Source organism: Lonchura striata, chromosome 2, assembly GCF_050655825.1.
Source record: "Lonchura striata isolate lonStrDom1 chromosome 2, ASM5065582v1, whole genome shotgun sequence".
Classification (NCBI taxonomy): domain Eukaryota; kingdom Metazoa; phylum Chordata; class Aves; order Passeriformes; family Estrildidae; genus Lonchura; species Lonchura striata.
In genome coordinates this window covers 600,956-616,068 of record NC_140704.1, presented here as the reverse complement: position 1 = coordinate 616,068, position 15,113 = coordinate 600,956, and the positions used below count along the sequence as shown (strand labels likewise).

The 15,113-nt window shown below is 72.7% G+C and overlaps 3 protein-coding genes across 5 annotated transcripts in view; 2 read left to right on the top strand and 1 right to left on the bottom strand.

The window, feature by feature from the left end:
* Nucleotides 1–8,201, bottom strand: part of LOC110475116 (SCO-spondin) — a 33,972-nt gene extending 25,771 nt beyond the window's left edge. Inside the window, 10 exon segments of the mRNA XM_085574128.1 lie at nt 453–625; nt 927–1,053; nt 1,502–1,640; nt 2,015–3,341; nt 3,428–3,586; nt 3,717–3,819; nt 4,218–4,613; nt 4,615–5,443; nt 5,521–5,715; nt 7,144–8,201. Coding sequence (XP_085430254.1) covers nt 453–625; nt 927–1,053; nt 1,502–1,640; nt 2,015–3,341; nt 3,428–3,586; nt 3,717–3,819; nt 4,218–4,613; nt 4,615–5,443; nt 5,521–5,715; nt 7,144–7,205 — 3,510 coding nt within the window. The 5' untranslated portion in view covers nt 7,206–8,201.
* Nucleotides 8,202–8,380: 179 nt separating this feature from the next.
* Nucleotides 8,381–11,839, top strand: ZNF467 (zinc finger protein 467). Its single transcript, XM_085572876.1, has 4 exons — nt 8,381–8,447; nt 9,003–9,062; nt 9,164–9,244; nt 9,522–11,839. Exons 2-4 carry the CDS (start codon nt 9,035–9,037, stop codon nt 11,159–11,161), a joined length of 1,749 nt encoding a protein of 582 aa, XP_085429002.1. The 5' UTR covers nt 8,381–8,447; nt 9,003–9,034; the 3' UTR covers nt 11,162–11,839.
* A 144-nt stretch (nt 11,840–11,983) lies between these two features.
* On the top strand, nt 11,984–15,088 carry LRRC61 (leucine rich repeat containing 61). Of its 3 annotated transcripts, none has more exons than XM_077790058.2 (2): nt 11,984–12,089; nt 12,784–15,088. In XM_077790058.2, the coding sequence occupies exons 1-2, from the start codon at nt 11,988–11,990 to the stop codon at nt 13,636–13,638; spliced, it is 957 nt and encodes a 318-aa protein (XP_077646184.2). In that variant the 5' UTR covers nt 11,984–11,987; the 3' UTR covers nt 13,639–15,088. The 3 variants fall into 3 exon arrangements, with proteins under 3 accessions (XP_077646184.2, XP_085429018.1, XP_077646186.2); XM_085572892.1 differs by having other exon boundaries at nt 11,995–12,089; nt 12,747–15,088; XM_077790060.2 differs by having other exon boundaries at nt 12,013–12,089; nt 12,767–15,088.
* Nucleotides 15,089–15,113: the final 25 nt, after the last annotated feature.

The following is a 15,113-nucleotide window of genomic DNA, read 5'->3' as shown; positions in this document are numbered from 1 at the left end:
CCGGGCACAGCCTCACCCCAGCGGCTCCAGCCCGGAGCAGGGCACAGCCTGGCACAGCCTCATCCCAGCGGCTCCAGCCCGGAGCAGGGCACAGCCTGGCACAGCCTCATCCCAGCGGCTCCAGCCCGGAGCCGGGCACAGCCCGGCACAGCCTCATCCCAGCAGCTCCATCCTGGAGCCTGGCACAGCCTCATCCCAGCGGCTCCAGCCCGGAGCAGGGCAAAGCCTGGCACAGCCTCATCCCAGAGGCTCTGTCCCGGAGCCTGGCACAGCCTCACCCCAGCGGCTCCAGCCCGGAGCCCGGCACAGCCTCACCCCAGCGGCTCCAGCCTGGAGCCTGGCACAGCCTCATCCCAGCGGCTCCAGCCCGGAGCAGGGCACAGCCCGGCACAGCCTCATCCCAGCAGCTCCGTCCCGCTGGGGCATCCCGCGGGTCCGGGGCTCCCACTCACCGTGCCGGCCATGGCGGGCTGGAGGGTGATGAAGGTGTCGGGGGTCCCCAGGCCCCAGAGCAGGTGGGCGTCGGGCAGCTGCAGGTGCAGGAAGGTCGAGGACGCGCGGCGGATGCTCAGCTCGGCCCCGGAGAAGGGCAGCGTCACCTCCCGCCCGGCCACTGTCACCTCCCCTGAGGGCGACACAGTGGCTCCATGCGGTGGCCACCGGGACGGGTCCCATCGCCGCGGGAACATCGGGGACGGGCGCCGGAGGGGCTCCCGCCGCCACGGAGACTTGGGGACGGGCGCTGGGATGTCACCCAGCGCCGCGGGGACAGGGGGCATGGGCACAGGGCTGAGACCCGCTGCTGCGGGGACAGTGGGGACAGGCACCGGGACGCTGCCGCAGCACCACCAGGGCGTGGGGATGATCCCGGCCCCGGTCCCGGTCCCGGTCCCGGTCCCGGTCCCGGTTCCGTCCAGCTGTGTCACCTGTGCCGTGGAGCCGGGCCGTGGTGCGGTTGGTGGTGACAGTGAGGCTGCGGGGACAGCCGTGGGGCCCGTGACTGTCACACGGCTCCTGCTCGGCTGTGATCAGCAGGCGCCCCGCCACCAAGTCCTGGGGGCAGAGACAGGGTGACACCCCCGGCCACCGCCACGGCCACCGCGGCCACCCCCCATCATCCCCCGGCCACCGCGGCCACCCCGCATCACCCCCCATCATCCCCCGGCCACCGCGGCCACCCCGCATCACCCCCGGCCACCGCCACGGCCACCGCGGCCACCCCCCATCATCCCCCGGCTACCGCGGCCACCCCCCATCACCCCCGGCCACCGCCACGGCCACCGCGGCCACCCCCCATCACCCCCGGCCACCGCGGCCACCCCCGCATCACCCCTCGGCCACCGCGGCCACCCCCCATCACCCCCGGCCACCGCCACGGCCACCGCGGCCACCCCGCATCACCCCCGGCCACCTCCCCGTCACCAGCACAGCACCGCGGCCACCACCGGAGCGCCGCCCCGCCAGCGCCCGGCCGCCCGCCGTGTCCCCCGTGTCCCCTCACCTCCACCAGCGTGTGGGCGCAGGCGGCCGGCAGGGAGAAGCGGCGGCGGTCGAAGGTGACAAAGTGACGCCCCGCCAGCACCGCGCACTCGGCCGGGCACCGCCGCTGCTCACAGCGCCAGCGGCCGCCCTCGCACGTGCTGGGGACACCGGGGACACCGGGGACACCGCTCAGCGGAGAGGGACACCGGGGACACCGGGGACACCGCTCAGCGGGGAGGGACACCGGGGACACCGCTCAGCGGGGAGGGACACCGCAGGGACCGCGCGGCGATGCGGGGACGCCGCGGGGGACTCCAGGATGGGGGACGCGTGGCAGGGGACGCTGGGACGGCGGGGCACGTCTCAGGGAACCTGAGATTAAGGGGGGACACCCCGCAGGGACCGCGGGGTGAGGGGACATCATGGAGGACGCGAGGATTGGGGGGCACACGCCAAAGGGGACCCCGGGGCTGCCCGTCGGCGGGGCCCTCCCCAGCGGGTGCCAGCCCGGTGCCACCGCCGTGCCACCCACCAGCGGTTGCAGCGCTGGCGGATGCTCTGGCCGGGCTCGTAGCGCTGCCGCCGGTGGTGGCAGGGGCAGGCGGGCGGCGGGACGCAGCCGGCCCGGTCGCGGGCCAGCCCCGGGCCGCACTCGCAGCCGCCGTGGCAGTGGCGCTGGCAGGTGCCCTGCTCGGCGCTGCCCGCCGTGCCGCAGGTCACCGGGCACAGCGACACGCAGTCCGAGAAGCGCTGCCCCGCGCCGCAGCGGCGCTCTGCGGACGGGCGACACCGCGGTGGCACCGGGGCACCGCGGGGAGCGCCCGGGGGGGGGACACCCCAATTCCTACCGCAGAAGCCGGGACGGCGCCAGGACACGTTGAGCTGGCGGCGGGAGCACTCCCGGGCGTAGGCGGCGAAGGTGGCGCAGGCGGCGGCGGGCGGGGGACCGGGGGGTGGCAGGGGACCGGGGGGTGGCAGAGGATCAGGGGGTGACAGGGGATCAGGGGGTGACAGGGGATCAGGGGGTGGCAGGGGATCAGGGGGTGACAGGGGATCAGGGGGTGGCAGAGGATCAGGGGGTGTCAGGGGATCAGGGGGTGGCACGGGGGCCCCGTCCCCACACAGCAGTGCCACACACGCTGCATAGAACCCGCTGGGGTCCACCTTGGGTGGGGGGGAGCAGCAGTGAGAATCTTCCAAGACTCCCCAGAAGAAACCAGAACATCCCTCCTGATGAACCCCCTGGAATTTCCCAGACCTTCCAGGACTCCCGGGATCCCCAGGATACCCCAGGACTCCCTGGGATCTTGCAGAACCCCCCAGGAAGTTCCAAGACCCCCCAGGACTCTCTGGAATCCCCTGGGAGCCTCCCGATCTCCCCAGAGACCCCCGGGAGTCCCCAGCACATCCCGGGACAACTCTGGGATGCCCCAGAACCCCCAGGAGCCTCCCGGGACAGCCCCGGGACCACGCGGGTCCCCCGGGACATCCCGGAACCCTTCGGGACCCCCCAAAGACCCGCCGAGACCCCCTGGGACACCCCAAGCCCCCCGGGACCCCTGGTGCCACCGACCTCGCCGTGGCACTGCCGGAAGGGCTGGGCCAGCAGCTGCCCACACGTGGCCACCGCCGGTGCCAGCTCAGCCGGGCCACACCTGGTGCCAGCCTCCGGCACGTCCCTGCACGGGGGCTGAGGCGGGGGTCCCTCAGCGCGGGGGCGACCCCCGGGGACCCCCAGACGGGCACGAGGTGCCACCCCGGCCCCTCAGGTACCTCTGTGCCAGCCGCCGGCACCTTCCAGGCGTTGCCGAAGGCGGCGGCGACGGCGGCGATGTCCCCGTCGGGGAGCACGAAGTCGTCTGTGGGGACAGGCAGGGTGGGGGGCGTGGGGCGACCCCCGGCCCCCCAGGTGGGGCGGGGGCGGCGCCGCCCGCGCGGAACTCACCCGCAGGGTCGTCGGTGTAGGTGCCGCAGAGCCCCCAGGTGGCACCGCGCAGTTCGGGCTCCGCCGTCACCGTCACCGCCAGGTGCCCGTCCCAGGCCACCCGCACGCCCAGGCTGCTGGCCACGGCCACCCAGTCACCCGGCCAGGTGACCCCGAGCCCTGCGCCAGGGACGGGGCGGCTGGGGCGGCGGTTCCGCTGGCAGCGGCTGGTCACCGTGTCCCGGTGCCCCCCGATGGTTCTGGGGGCTCATCCCCAGCCTGGCCGGGCCGCTGGCCTTGGGGACCTCACCTTTGTGCAGGTAGGGGCGTCCCTCCGGCACCGCCGCGCCGTTCACCGACACGTTCCGTCCCTCGGCCACCACCGTGTCCGTCCCGAAGCTCATGTGCAGCTCCTGTGGCAGAGGGGAGGCACCGGGCGCTCAGGCGTGCCAGGGACCGCGGGGACAGGCACGGGGACGGGCACGGGACACTCGTGTGTGCCACGGTGCCGGGGACGGACCCGTGGCTGCGCCATCCCAGGCCCCGGACTCATCCCAGCCCCCCAACCCGTTCCAGCTGCCATCCCCGCTGCCAGTTCCCAGCCTGGCTCCCACTGCAGCTCCCAGCCCCACTCGTGCCCTGGGAACAGGCCCAGGGACCCCAGGGGACCCATCCTGTCCCCCTCCCCGGTGTCTGGGTGCCCGACGGTGACATCGCACCCATCCCCGCTCCCGCCATCCGTCCCCGCCCCGCTCCACGCCGGCAGCGATTTGGGCGCCCCTCCCCGTGCCCCGCTGCCCGTCTGCGGTACCCGGGGCCGTCCCAGTCCGACGGTGACGCCCCAGGTGCCGTCGGTGGCGGCGGCCAGGCGGTACCGGCAGCTCCCGGCGAAGCCGAAGTGCCGCCCGTCGAAGGTGCGGAAGCGCGTCCCGGCCCAGGCCTGGCACGCGGCCGGGGGGCTGCGGTGGCGCGGGGAGCCCCCGTCCCCGCCCAGCGGCAGGCGGGTGCAGGGCAGGCAGGGCCCCCCGCCGTCCCCGGGGTGCCCGCCGCGCCAGCTGCGTCCCCAGGGCTGCTGGCAGCACTCGGCGCGGCTCATGGCGCTGCCGTTGCGGCCGCCGGCGCCGTCCTGGCACTGCCAGGCGCCGAAACAGCGGCCCAGGGAGCCGGGGCCTGGGGCACGGGGACGGTGGGTGGCACCGAGGGGCACAGGGGGTGGCACTCACCCCAGCCCCCAACCCAGCCCCCGTCCCAGCCCCCAGCCCAGCCCAGCGGGACTGGCACAGGGAGGGGGTCACACCGGGAATGATGTGCTGGGAATGACGCTCATCCCAGTTCCCATCCCGGCTCCTGGCTCCCATCCCAGTTCCCATCCCGGCTCCCAGTTCCCATCCCAGCTCCCAGTTCCCATCCCAGCTCCCAGTTCCTATCCCAGCTCCCAGTTCCCATCCCAGCTCCCAGTTCCCATCCCAGTTCCCATCCCAGCTCCCAGTTCCCATCCCAGCTCCCATCCCAGCTCCCAGTTCCCATCCCAGTTCCCATCCCAGCTCCCAGTTCCCATCCCAGCTCCCAGTTCCCATCCCGGCTCCCAGTTCCCATCCCAGTTCCCATCCCAGCTCCCAGTTCCCATCCCAGCTCCCAGTTCCCATCCCGGCTCCCAGTTCCCATCCCGGCTCCCAGTTCCCATCCCAGTTCCCATCCCAGCTCCCAGTTCCCATCCCAGCTCCCAGTTCCCATCCCGGCTCCCAGTTCCCATCCCAGCTCCCAGTTCCCATCCCAGTTCCCATCCCAGCTCCCAGTTCCCATCCCAGTTCCCATCCCAGCTCCCAGTTCCCATCCCAGTTCCCAGCTCCAATCCCTGCTCCCAGTTCCCATCCTGGCTCCCAGTTCCCATCCCAGCTCCCGGCAGGGATGGCACAGCAGGGATGCCCCCGGTGCCACCCCCGTGTCCCCTCACCCTCGGTGCAGCGGGGGCCGCTCCAGCCGGGGCAGCAGCCGCGCTCCGTGCGGTTCCGGACCACCGGCTGCACCTCCGGGGGGCTGCGGGGACAGCCCGGCGTCACCCCGCGTCCCCGGTGCCAGCCGGTGCCGGCCGGTGCCGCAGCCCCCGGGCTCACCGGTAGATGTAGCAGAGGGCGGGGTCGGGGCCGGTGCTCCCGGGGGAATTCCCGCGTTCCCGGCGCGTGCGGTCCCGGTCCAGCCGCCACCCGGCCAGGCTGTACTGGTACAAACTGGGACACGGCACCGCGGCCTCGCGCCGCGGCCTCACCTCCTCCTGCTCCGGCACCGGCACCGTCCGCTCGCACCAGCGCCTGCGGGCAGCCAGGGCATCCGCGGGGATCCGCGGGATCCGCGGGGATCCGCCGGGATCTGCCCGGGATCCGCCTGGGATCCACCCGGGATCTGCCGGGATCCGCCCGGGATCTGCCCGGGATCCACCCGGGATCCGCCCGGGATCTGCCCGGGATCCGCCCGGGATCTGCCCGGGATCCACCCGGGATCCGCCTGGGATCCGCCGGGATCCGCCCGGAATCCGCCCGGAATCCACCCGGGATCCACCGGGATCCGCGGCATCCGCGGGGATCCGCCCAGGATCTGCCCGGGATCCGCCTGCGCCTGGCACAATCCCAGCTCCATCCCAGCTCCCACCTGGCACCCCCTGTCCATCCCCACTCCGGGCACCCATCCCTGCTCCCAGCCCCTGTGAGCACCCCCAGGGATCCATCCCTGCTCCTGGCACCCATTCCCAGCTCCCATCCCTGCTCCTGGCACCCACCCCAACTCCCATCCCTGCTCCTGACACCCACCCCAGCTCCCATCCCTGCTCCTGACACCCATTCCCAGCTCCCATCCCTGCTCCTGGCACCCACCCCAGCTCCCATCCCTGCTCCTGGCACCCATTCCCAGCTCCCATCCCTGCTCCTGGCACCCACCCCAGCTCCCATCCCTGCTCCTGGCACCCATTCCCAGCTCCCATCCCTGCTCCTGGCACCCATTCCCAGTTCCCATCCCTGCTCCTGACACCCACCCCAGCTCCCCACTCCCATTCCCAGTTCCAGGCCCTGATCTCCAGTTCACACCCCCAGTTCCCAGTTCTCTTTCCCAGCTCTCAAACCCATTCCCTGTTCCCATTCCCCATTCCCAGCTCCCTTCCCAATTCCCATCCCCAATTCCCATTCCCCAGTCCCATCCCCCATTCCCCATCCCCCGTTCCCATTCCCATTCCCCATTCCCCATCCCCATCCCCATTCCCCATCCCCATCCCCATTCCCATCCCCATCCCCATTCCCATTCCCATTCCCCATTCCCCATCCCCATCCCCATTCCCATCCCCATCCCCATCCCCATTCCCATCCCCATTCCCATTCCCCATTCCCCATCCCCATCCCCATTCCCATTCCCATTCCCATTCCCCGTTCCCAATCCCATTCCCCATTCCCCATTCCCCATCCCCATCCCCATCCCCATCCCCATCCCCATTCTCAGTTCCCGTTCCCCATCCCCGTTCCCCATTCCCCATTCCCCATTCCCCATCCCCATCCCCATCCCCATTCCCGGTTCCCGTTCCCCATCCCCATCCCCATTCCCAGTTCCCATTCCCCATCCCCATTCCCGGTTCCCGTTCCCCATCCCCATTCCCCGTTCCCATTCCCCGTTCCCGTTCCCCATCCCCATTCCCATTCCCATTCCCTGTTCCCGTTCCCCGGTCCCGTTCCCCGTTCCCGTTCCCGGTCCCTCACCCTGTGGCTGCCCCCACGGCTGTCACCCACAGCGCGGCGATGGCCACGACCCCCGCGGCCATGGCGGATCCCGGTGTTCCCGGAAAAGCGGGATGCAGGCGCCTCCGCTGCCACAACTCCCGGGGTGGCCCCGTGGCCAGAGGGTGCCCCGGGGTCAGCCCGGTGTCACCGGCCCCGCGCCGCTCACAGCCCGGCTGCGGCGCTGCCCGGCGGCTCCGGGATTTATGGCCGGGCCCCCGAAGCGCCGCCAGCTGCGGTGACGCCGATTGGGCACAGCTGGCGGCTGGGGGGGCATGGTGACACCGGGGTGACAGCTCCCCGTTTCCCGGGAGAAGGCAATGGCGTGGGACATCCGGGATCCGCCACGGCCCGCGGGGACACGGATGTGGCAGCGCCGCGGGGACACGGATGTGGCAGCGCCGCGGCTCCTGGTCACGCTCAGCCCCCGTGTCCCTGTGTTCCTGTCCTGTGTCCCCTCGTGTCCTGTTTGTGTCCCCTGTACCCCCCGTGTCCCTGTCCTGTGTCCCCTCATGTCCTGTTTGTGTCCCCTGTACCCCCCGTGTCCCCTGTACCCCCCCGTGTCCCTGTCCTGTGTCCCCTCATGTCCTGTTTGTGTCCCCTGTACCCCCCGTGTCCCCTGTACCCCCCCGTGTTCCTGTCCTGTGTCCCCTCATGTCCTGCTTGTGTCCCCTGTACCCACCCGTGTCCCCGTGTCCCTGTCCTGTGTCCTCTCGTGTCTCCCGTGTCCCCCCAGCCCCGTGTCCCCCCAAGCCCGGTCCTGTGCTCCCCATGTCCCTCCCGTGTCCCCGTTTCTATCCCGTGTCCTTGCCCATTGCTGTCCCCATGTCCCCCGGGTGTCCCCATGTCCCCCCGGTGTCCCCAGGCCCCCCGGTGTCCCCATGTCTCCCCAGTGTCCCCAGGCCCCCCGGTGTCCGCAGGTCCCGGTGTCCCCGGTCCCTGTCCGTGTCTCCGTGCCCCCCTCACCCTGTCCCCGACCCAGCCGTGTCCGTGTCCGTGTCCCCTCCCAGGGGGACACCCGGTACGGCACGGCGGTGGGGGACACGGGGGGACACGGGGGGACACGGGGGATGCGGACACGGGGGGTGCAGACACCGGGGGGGACGCGGACACGGAGGGACACGAGGGCGCGCACACCGGGGGCGCGCACACCGGGGGCGCGCACACCGGGGGCGCGCACACCGGAGGCGGTCCCGGCGGGGCGGGGGGACCGGCGGCCACCGCGGGGGGCGGGGCGCGGCGGCGGCGGCGGCGCCGGTAGGGCCGGGGCGGCCCGGAGGCCACGGGTACGGGCGGCACCGAGACCGGAGCGGGATCGCGGCCGGGATCGCGGCCGGGGCCGCGCTCGGGAGGCGCAGGAAGGGCGGGGGTCCGGCGGGGAGGGGCAGGATGGGAGGGCGAGGACGGGAAGGGGGCGCGGAGGGGACGCGGGGGAACAAAAACGGCGGGTGGGGGGACCGAGGGGGACCGAGGGGGCGAAGAGGGCTCGGGTGGGGGTACGGGGGGGTCCGGGGGGCACGGAGAGCGGGGGTGGCGTGGCCGTGAGCTCCCGGGGGACAGGGACGGGGACGCCACTCCGCGGGAACCCCGCGGGCCCCCCCAGAGCCCCGCGGAATGCCACGGGACCCCCCCGGATCCCTGCGAACCCCGCCTGACCCCCCTGAATCCCCCCGAACCCCCCTGAAGCCCTGCAGACACCCCCGGACCCACCAAGCAGGAGAGCGTCTGCCCCCGCCGTGCCCTGGCTACGTGCCCGGGGTCCCGGGGGTCCCGAAGCCCCCGGCGTGCCGGGGGTCTCCCGCTCGGGTCTGGGGGGCTCACGCCGTGCCCCCCCACCGCAGGTCCCCCCGTGGCCAGGACGGAGCCGGAGGAGATGGAAGCACCGGGATGCACCGGCTCAGGTGGGGCCTGGGGGATTCTGGGGGGGCTCGGGTGGGGTGCCGGGGTGATGGGGCCACCCCCGAGCCGGGGAGGGACCTGTCTGTGCCTCTTTGTCCCGCAGCGTGGCTGGTGGTCCCCAAGGCGGAGGTGACCCCCGAGGACGGCGCGGATGATCCAGGGGACCCAGAGCTGCACGACTCAGGTGAGCCGGACGTCTCTGGGGACCGTGGGGTCACAGCCACCCTGGCCCGGGCCTGGTGGCAGCGCCGCGTCCCTGGGGGACGGTCACCGTGTCCCCAGGGCCAGCGACCGTGCCAGGTCCTTGCGGCGACGGTCGGCACGTCCCCGGTGCCGTTGGCCTCGAGGGTCACCGAGTCCGGTGCCAGCGGCGGCTCCGTGTCCTCGGGTGACAGCTCCCGCGTCGCGGGGCCGTGCCGGACCATGCCAGCGTTGGCACGTCCCCTCCCGTGTCCCCGCAGGGCCGTGGCTGGTGCGGAAGGTGAAGGTGGAGGAGGAGGACGAGGCCGAGGCCTGGGCGGCCGCAGTCGGGGCCGGGGCCCCGCTGGGCGCGCGGCCGCCGCCCGGCGCCTTCCCCCCGGACCCCGCCGGGACGCCGGGGCGCGCCGGCGCCTGCAAGGCGGAGGAGCCGTGCCCGGAGGAGCTGGCATACGGGCTGCTGCCGGCCTGGGAGCCGGGGCCGTGCCCGGACGGGCTCGGGCTCGGCTTGGGGCTCGGCGCGGGCGAGGGGACGAGCCCCGGCGCCGCGGGGCGCGGGCGCTGCCCGCAGCCCGGCCCGCGGCCCTTCTGCTGCCCGCAGTGCGGGAAGGCCTTCGGGAAGAAGGCGCACCTGACGCGGCACCTGCGGGTGCACACGGGCGAGCGGCCCTTCCCCTGCCCGCACTGCGGCCGCCGCTTCCGGCAGCGCATCCACCTGCGCTCCCACCTGCGCACGCACACGGGCGAGCGGCCCTACCCCTGCCCGCGCTGCGCCCGCCGCTTCCGCAAGAAAACCCACCTGGACCGGCACCTGCGCACGCACACCGGCGAGCGCCCGCACCCCTGCCCGCGCTGCGCCCGCCGCTTCGCCCACCGCCAGCACCTCCTGCGGCACCTGCGCCTGCACGGGGACCCCGCGCCCGCCCACGGGCTCCGCGCCGGGGACGGGCGCGGGGCCGGCCCCGCCGAGGAGCGGCCGCCGCCCTGCCCGGCCTGCGAGATCGGCCTCGCCTGGAAGCAGAGCCCGGCGTCGCCGCCGGGGCCGCCCGCGGGAGCGGCGCCCGGAGCCGGGAACGGACACGCGGAGGAGCGCCGGGACGCGGGCGGGGAGGGCCCGGCCGAGGAGCTGCTGCTCATCTGCCCCCAGTGCGGCACCAGCCGCGCCTGGAAGCCGAACGCGTCGCCGCACCCCTGGCGGCACCCGGAGAACCGAGCCCTCGGCTGTGCCCGGGACCCCCGGCACCCCCTGCAGCCCCCGCAGGAGCCCCCAGCCCAGGACCCCCAGCACCCCTCGGAGCTACCCACGGCCGAGCCCCCCTTCATGCAGGACCCCCAGCTCCTGTCACAGGTGCCCGGTGCCAACTGCGCCCTCGGCTGCGCCCAGGACCCCCCGCCCCTCCCGCAGCCCCCGCAAGCGCCCGGTGCCCAGGACCACCAGCAGCAGCCACGGGCGCCGGGTGCCAAAAGCGGCCGGGGCTGTGCCCAGGACCCGCAGGATCCCCCGCAGGTGCCGCCTGCCCAGCGCCCCTTCGCCTGCCCCCAGTGCGGGCGCGGCTTCGGGCGCAAGGCGCACCTGGCGCGGCACCTGCTGGTGCACTCGGGCACCCGGCCCCACGCCTGCGCCCGCTGCGGCCGCCGCTTCAGCTCCAAAACCAACCTGGCCCGGCACCAGGCCGTGCACACGGGGCTGCGGCCCCACCGCTGCCCCCGCTGCGGCCGCGGCTTCACCCGCAAAACTCACCTGGAGCGCCACGAGCGCACCCACGGCACCGGCGCCGGGATGGGCACGGGGACGGGCACGGCCACCACCGGTGCGGGGATGGGCACGGCCACCGCTGCCGGTGGCACTGGCATCGCCGGGGCCCAGCTGAGCTGGCCAGAGCCCCCCACCCTCTGCCCCTGAACGCCCGGAGGTGCCAGGGGCTCTGGTGGGTGCCGATGGTGAATCCTTGGCACTGCGGTGTCAGGATGTGCTCCTGGGAGGTGCCACGGGCACTGATGGCTGCCGGTGGCGAGTCCCGGCGCCGGGATGTGCCGGGGGACCCGGTGGCACATCCTGAGCACTGGGAAGTGCCGGCTTCCCCAGTGGCTGCCAGTGCTGCGTCGCTGGCAGCCTGTGCCGGGCTGTGCCGGGCTGTGCCCGTGCCCGCAGCGGCGCCGGTGGTGACCCCTGAGCCCTGGGATGTGCCGGAAGGTGCCAGGATGCACTGGTGCCACATCCTGAGCACCGGGATGTGCCGGAAGGTGCCAGGATGCGCTGGTGCCACATCCTGAGCCCTGGGATGTGCCGGAAGGTGCCAGGATGCGCTGGTGCCACATCCTGAGCCCTGGGATGTGCCGGAAGGTGCCAGGATGCGCTGGTGCCACATCCTGAGCCCTGGGATGTGCCGGAAGGTGCCAGGATGCGCTGGTGCCACATCCTGAGCGCCGGGATGTGCCGGGGGGCTCCGGCGGGGGGATCCCACAGGATCCCGGGCGGCTGTGGCCGGTGGCGCCGGAAAGCCGCCGGTGAGGGACACGAGGGGCGTGGGCAGGGGCAGCGGCAGTGCGGGAAGTGCCAATAAAGCCGTTTTTTATGGAATTTCCCGGGAATCGCGGGCCGGGGCGCGGGGGGCGTGGCCTCCTGATGAGCGTGGCCTGATCCCCATGTCAACGGGGCGGGGCCTCGTTCCCATGGCAACGGGGGCGGGGCCTCGTTCCCATGGCAACGGGGGCGGGGCCTCGTTCCCATGGCAACGGGGGCGGGGCCTCGTTCCCATGGCAACGGGGGCGGGGCCTCGTTCCCATGGCAACGGGGGCGGGGCCTCGGGGCCGCCGGGAGCTGCCGTGCGGTGAGAGTGGGGGGAAGCGGGGATTTGGGGAATTTGGGGGATTTGGGGGGACCTGGGGGGCGCTGCGGGGCGGGTGGGATGGAGGGGACCGGGGAGGGTCACGGGAGCACCGGGAGAGGGCCGCAGAAGGGCCCGGGAGCAGCGGGGGAGGGAGCGGGGGGGCTGTGAGGTCGGGGGCTGGGTCCGGGAGCTCTGGGGAGGCTTGGGGGCACCGGGGGATGGAGCTCGGTGGGTCTGGGGGGTGTCGGGGTGTGGGGGCTCCCCATGGGCTCTGGACCTGTCCCTGTACCCCAGGTTCCACCGAGATATGAGCCCCGCGTGTCCCCTGACCACAGCGATGCCCTTCGGGTCCTACGCGTGTCCCCAGACCCCCAAGACGCCCCCAGATGTTTCCCACGTGTGTTTGTGCATCCCAGTTCCCGCCCAGATGTGTCCCACACGTGTCCCCGCACCCCGGGCCGTCCCACAGCCAGCGTGTCCATCCAGAGCCGCTCCCCGGTGCCACCCGCAGCCCCTCTCCCTGCTCGGGACCCCCACGGGATGGAGGGGCGTGGGGAGGAGGAGGTGACACCGCCAGCTGTGCCCCACGTCTCCTCGTGCTCCTCACCCCCTGACACATGCCCCACGCGTGTCCCCGTGCCCCACTCGCACACACAGTGTCCCCGCTGCCGCCCCAGCCCCTCCGTCCCCCCAGGACCTCCCCGCAGTGATGGAGGGGCGCGGGGAGGAGGCGCCGGAGCCGGAGCTGTCGGAGCCATCGGAGGAGGAGGAGGAGGAGGCGGAGGAGGAGGAGGAGGATGAAGGCTCCGGGGTGCGGGTGACGCCGGCGCTGCTGAAGGCCACGACGGGCGAGTTCTCGCTGGAGTCCATCCTGCTGCTGCGGCTGCGGGGCCGCGGCATCGCCCACCTGGGCTGCCTGGCCGACTGCTCCAACCTGGAGTGGCTGGACCTGTCGGGCAACGCCATCGCGGGGCTGGCGCCGCTGGCCGCGCTGCGCGCCCTGGCCGTGCTCAACCTGGCCGGGAACCGCGTGGCCAGCGTGGAGCCGCTGCGGGGCTGCCTCAGCCTGCGCCGGCTCAACCTGGCCGGGAACCGCCTGCGCAGCCTGCGCCAGCTGCGCTGCCTGCGGGGCCTGCGGCACCTGGAGAGCCTGCGCCTGCGGGACCCGCTGGGCAACCTGGGCAACCCGCTGTGCGCCGCGCCGGCCTACCGCGCCGCGCTGGCCGCCATGCTGCCCGGCCTCAAGGCCATCGACGGGCAGCGCGTGGCCGGGCGCGGCAGCGAGCTCTTCCGCCTGTGCGGCGAGCTGGACGCCGCGCTGGACGGCGACGGGGCGCCCGCCGCGCCCGCCGAGCCGCCGCGGCCCTGGGTGCGGGCCGGCTTCTGGGAGGCGCGGCCCGCGCGCCGCGGCGCCGTGCTGGAGGAGGCCACGCGGCAGCTGGGCCAGGCCCTGCGCGAGTGCCGCGAGCTGGGCCGCCGCGCCGACGACTCCATCGCTCAGGCCCGGCGCGCGCTCGGCCGCCGCCACCACGGCGACTTCGGCTTCTGAGCGACCGGCCGGGCCCCGGAGGCGACGCGGCCTGGAGCCCACGGTGTCGCAGCTGTGGCACCCCAAAGATGGGAATGGAGAGCCCCCTGAGCCACCCAGCCCAAAGCCACCATCATCTGAGCCACAGGACCCTGAAAACTGGGAATGGAGAACCCCCAGAGCCACCACACCCAAAGCCACTGTCATATGAGCCACGGGACCCTGAAAACCGGGAATGGAGAACCCCCAGAGCCACCCAGCCCAAAGCCACCCTCATCTGAGCCACAGGACCCTGAAAATGGGGAATGGAGAACCCCCAGAGCCACCCAGCCCAAAGCCACCCTCCTCTGAGTCATAGAACCCTGAAAACGGGGAATGGAGAACCCCCAGAGCCACCCAGCCCAAAGCCACTGTCATCTGAGCCACGGGACCCTGAAAACCGGGAATGGAGAACCCCCAGAGCCACCCAGCCCAAAGCCACCCTCATCTGAGCTACAGGACCCTGAAAACAGGGAATGGAGAGCCCCCAGAGCCACCCAGCCCAAAGCCATTGTCATCTGAGCCACAGGACCCTGAAAACCGGGAATGGAGAGCCCCCAGAGCCACCACAGCCCAAAGCCACCCTCCTCTGAGTCATAGAACCCTGAAAACGGGGAATGGAGAACCCCCAGAGCCACCCAGCCCAAAGCCACCCTCATCTGAGCCACGGGACCCTGAAAATGGGGAATGGAGAACCCCCAGAGCCACCCAGCCCAAAGCCACCCTCATCTGAGCTACAGGACCCTGAAAACAGGGAATGGAGAGCCCCCAGAGCCACCCAGCCCAAAGCCACCCTCATCTGAGCCATAGGACCCTGAAAATGGGGAATGAAGAGCCCCCAGAGCCACCCAGCCCAAAGCCACCATCATCTGAGCTACAGAACCCTGAAAACAGGGCCAGGAGAGCCCCCAGAGCCACCACAGCCTGTGGGACCACAAAACCAGGGCTGAGATACCGCCAGAGCCATCACAAGTCCAGCTCCTTCATCTTCTGAACTGTGAGACCCCAAAATCAGGTCTAGGAGCCCCTCAGTGCCACCCCTGCCCAACTTCATTCTCTTAGCCACGCCGGCCCAGAAATGGATCCAGGAAAGCCCCCAGAGCCCACACTGTCACCGTGAGACCCCCAGAGCCACCAGAAGCCTGTCTCCTTCCTGCTCTGAGCCGTGGGACCCCCAGACTGCAGCCAGGGTACCCCCAGAGCCAGCCCAGCCCAGTGTGGGATCCCCAGGGAGCACTAGAGGAGCCGTGGGGACCCGGCCTCGGCTTTGGGACATCACGGGGATCGGGCCGTGGTGGCACTGTGCATTAAATGTGTCCCACCCACCAGTGTCCCTCTGTGCATTAAATGTGTCCCACCCACCAGTGTCCCTCTGTGCATTAAATGTGTCCCACCCACCAGTGTCCCTCTGTGCATTAAACGTGTCCCACCCGCCAGTGTCCCTCTGTCCTGCGGCC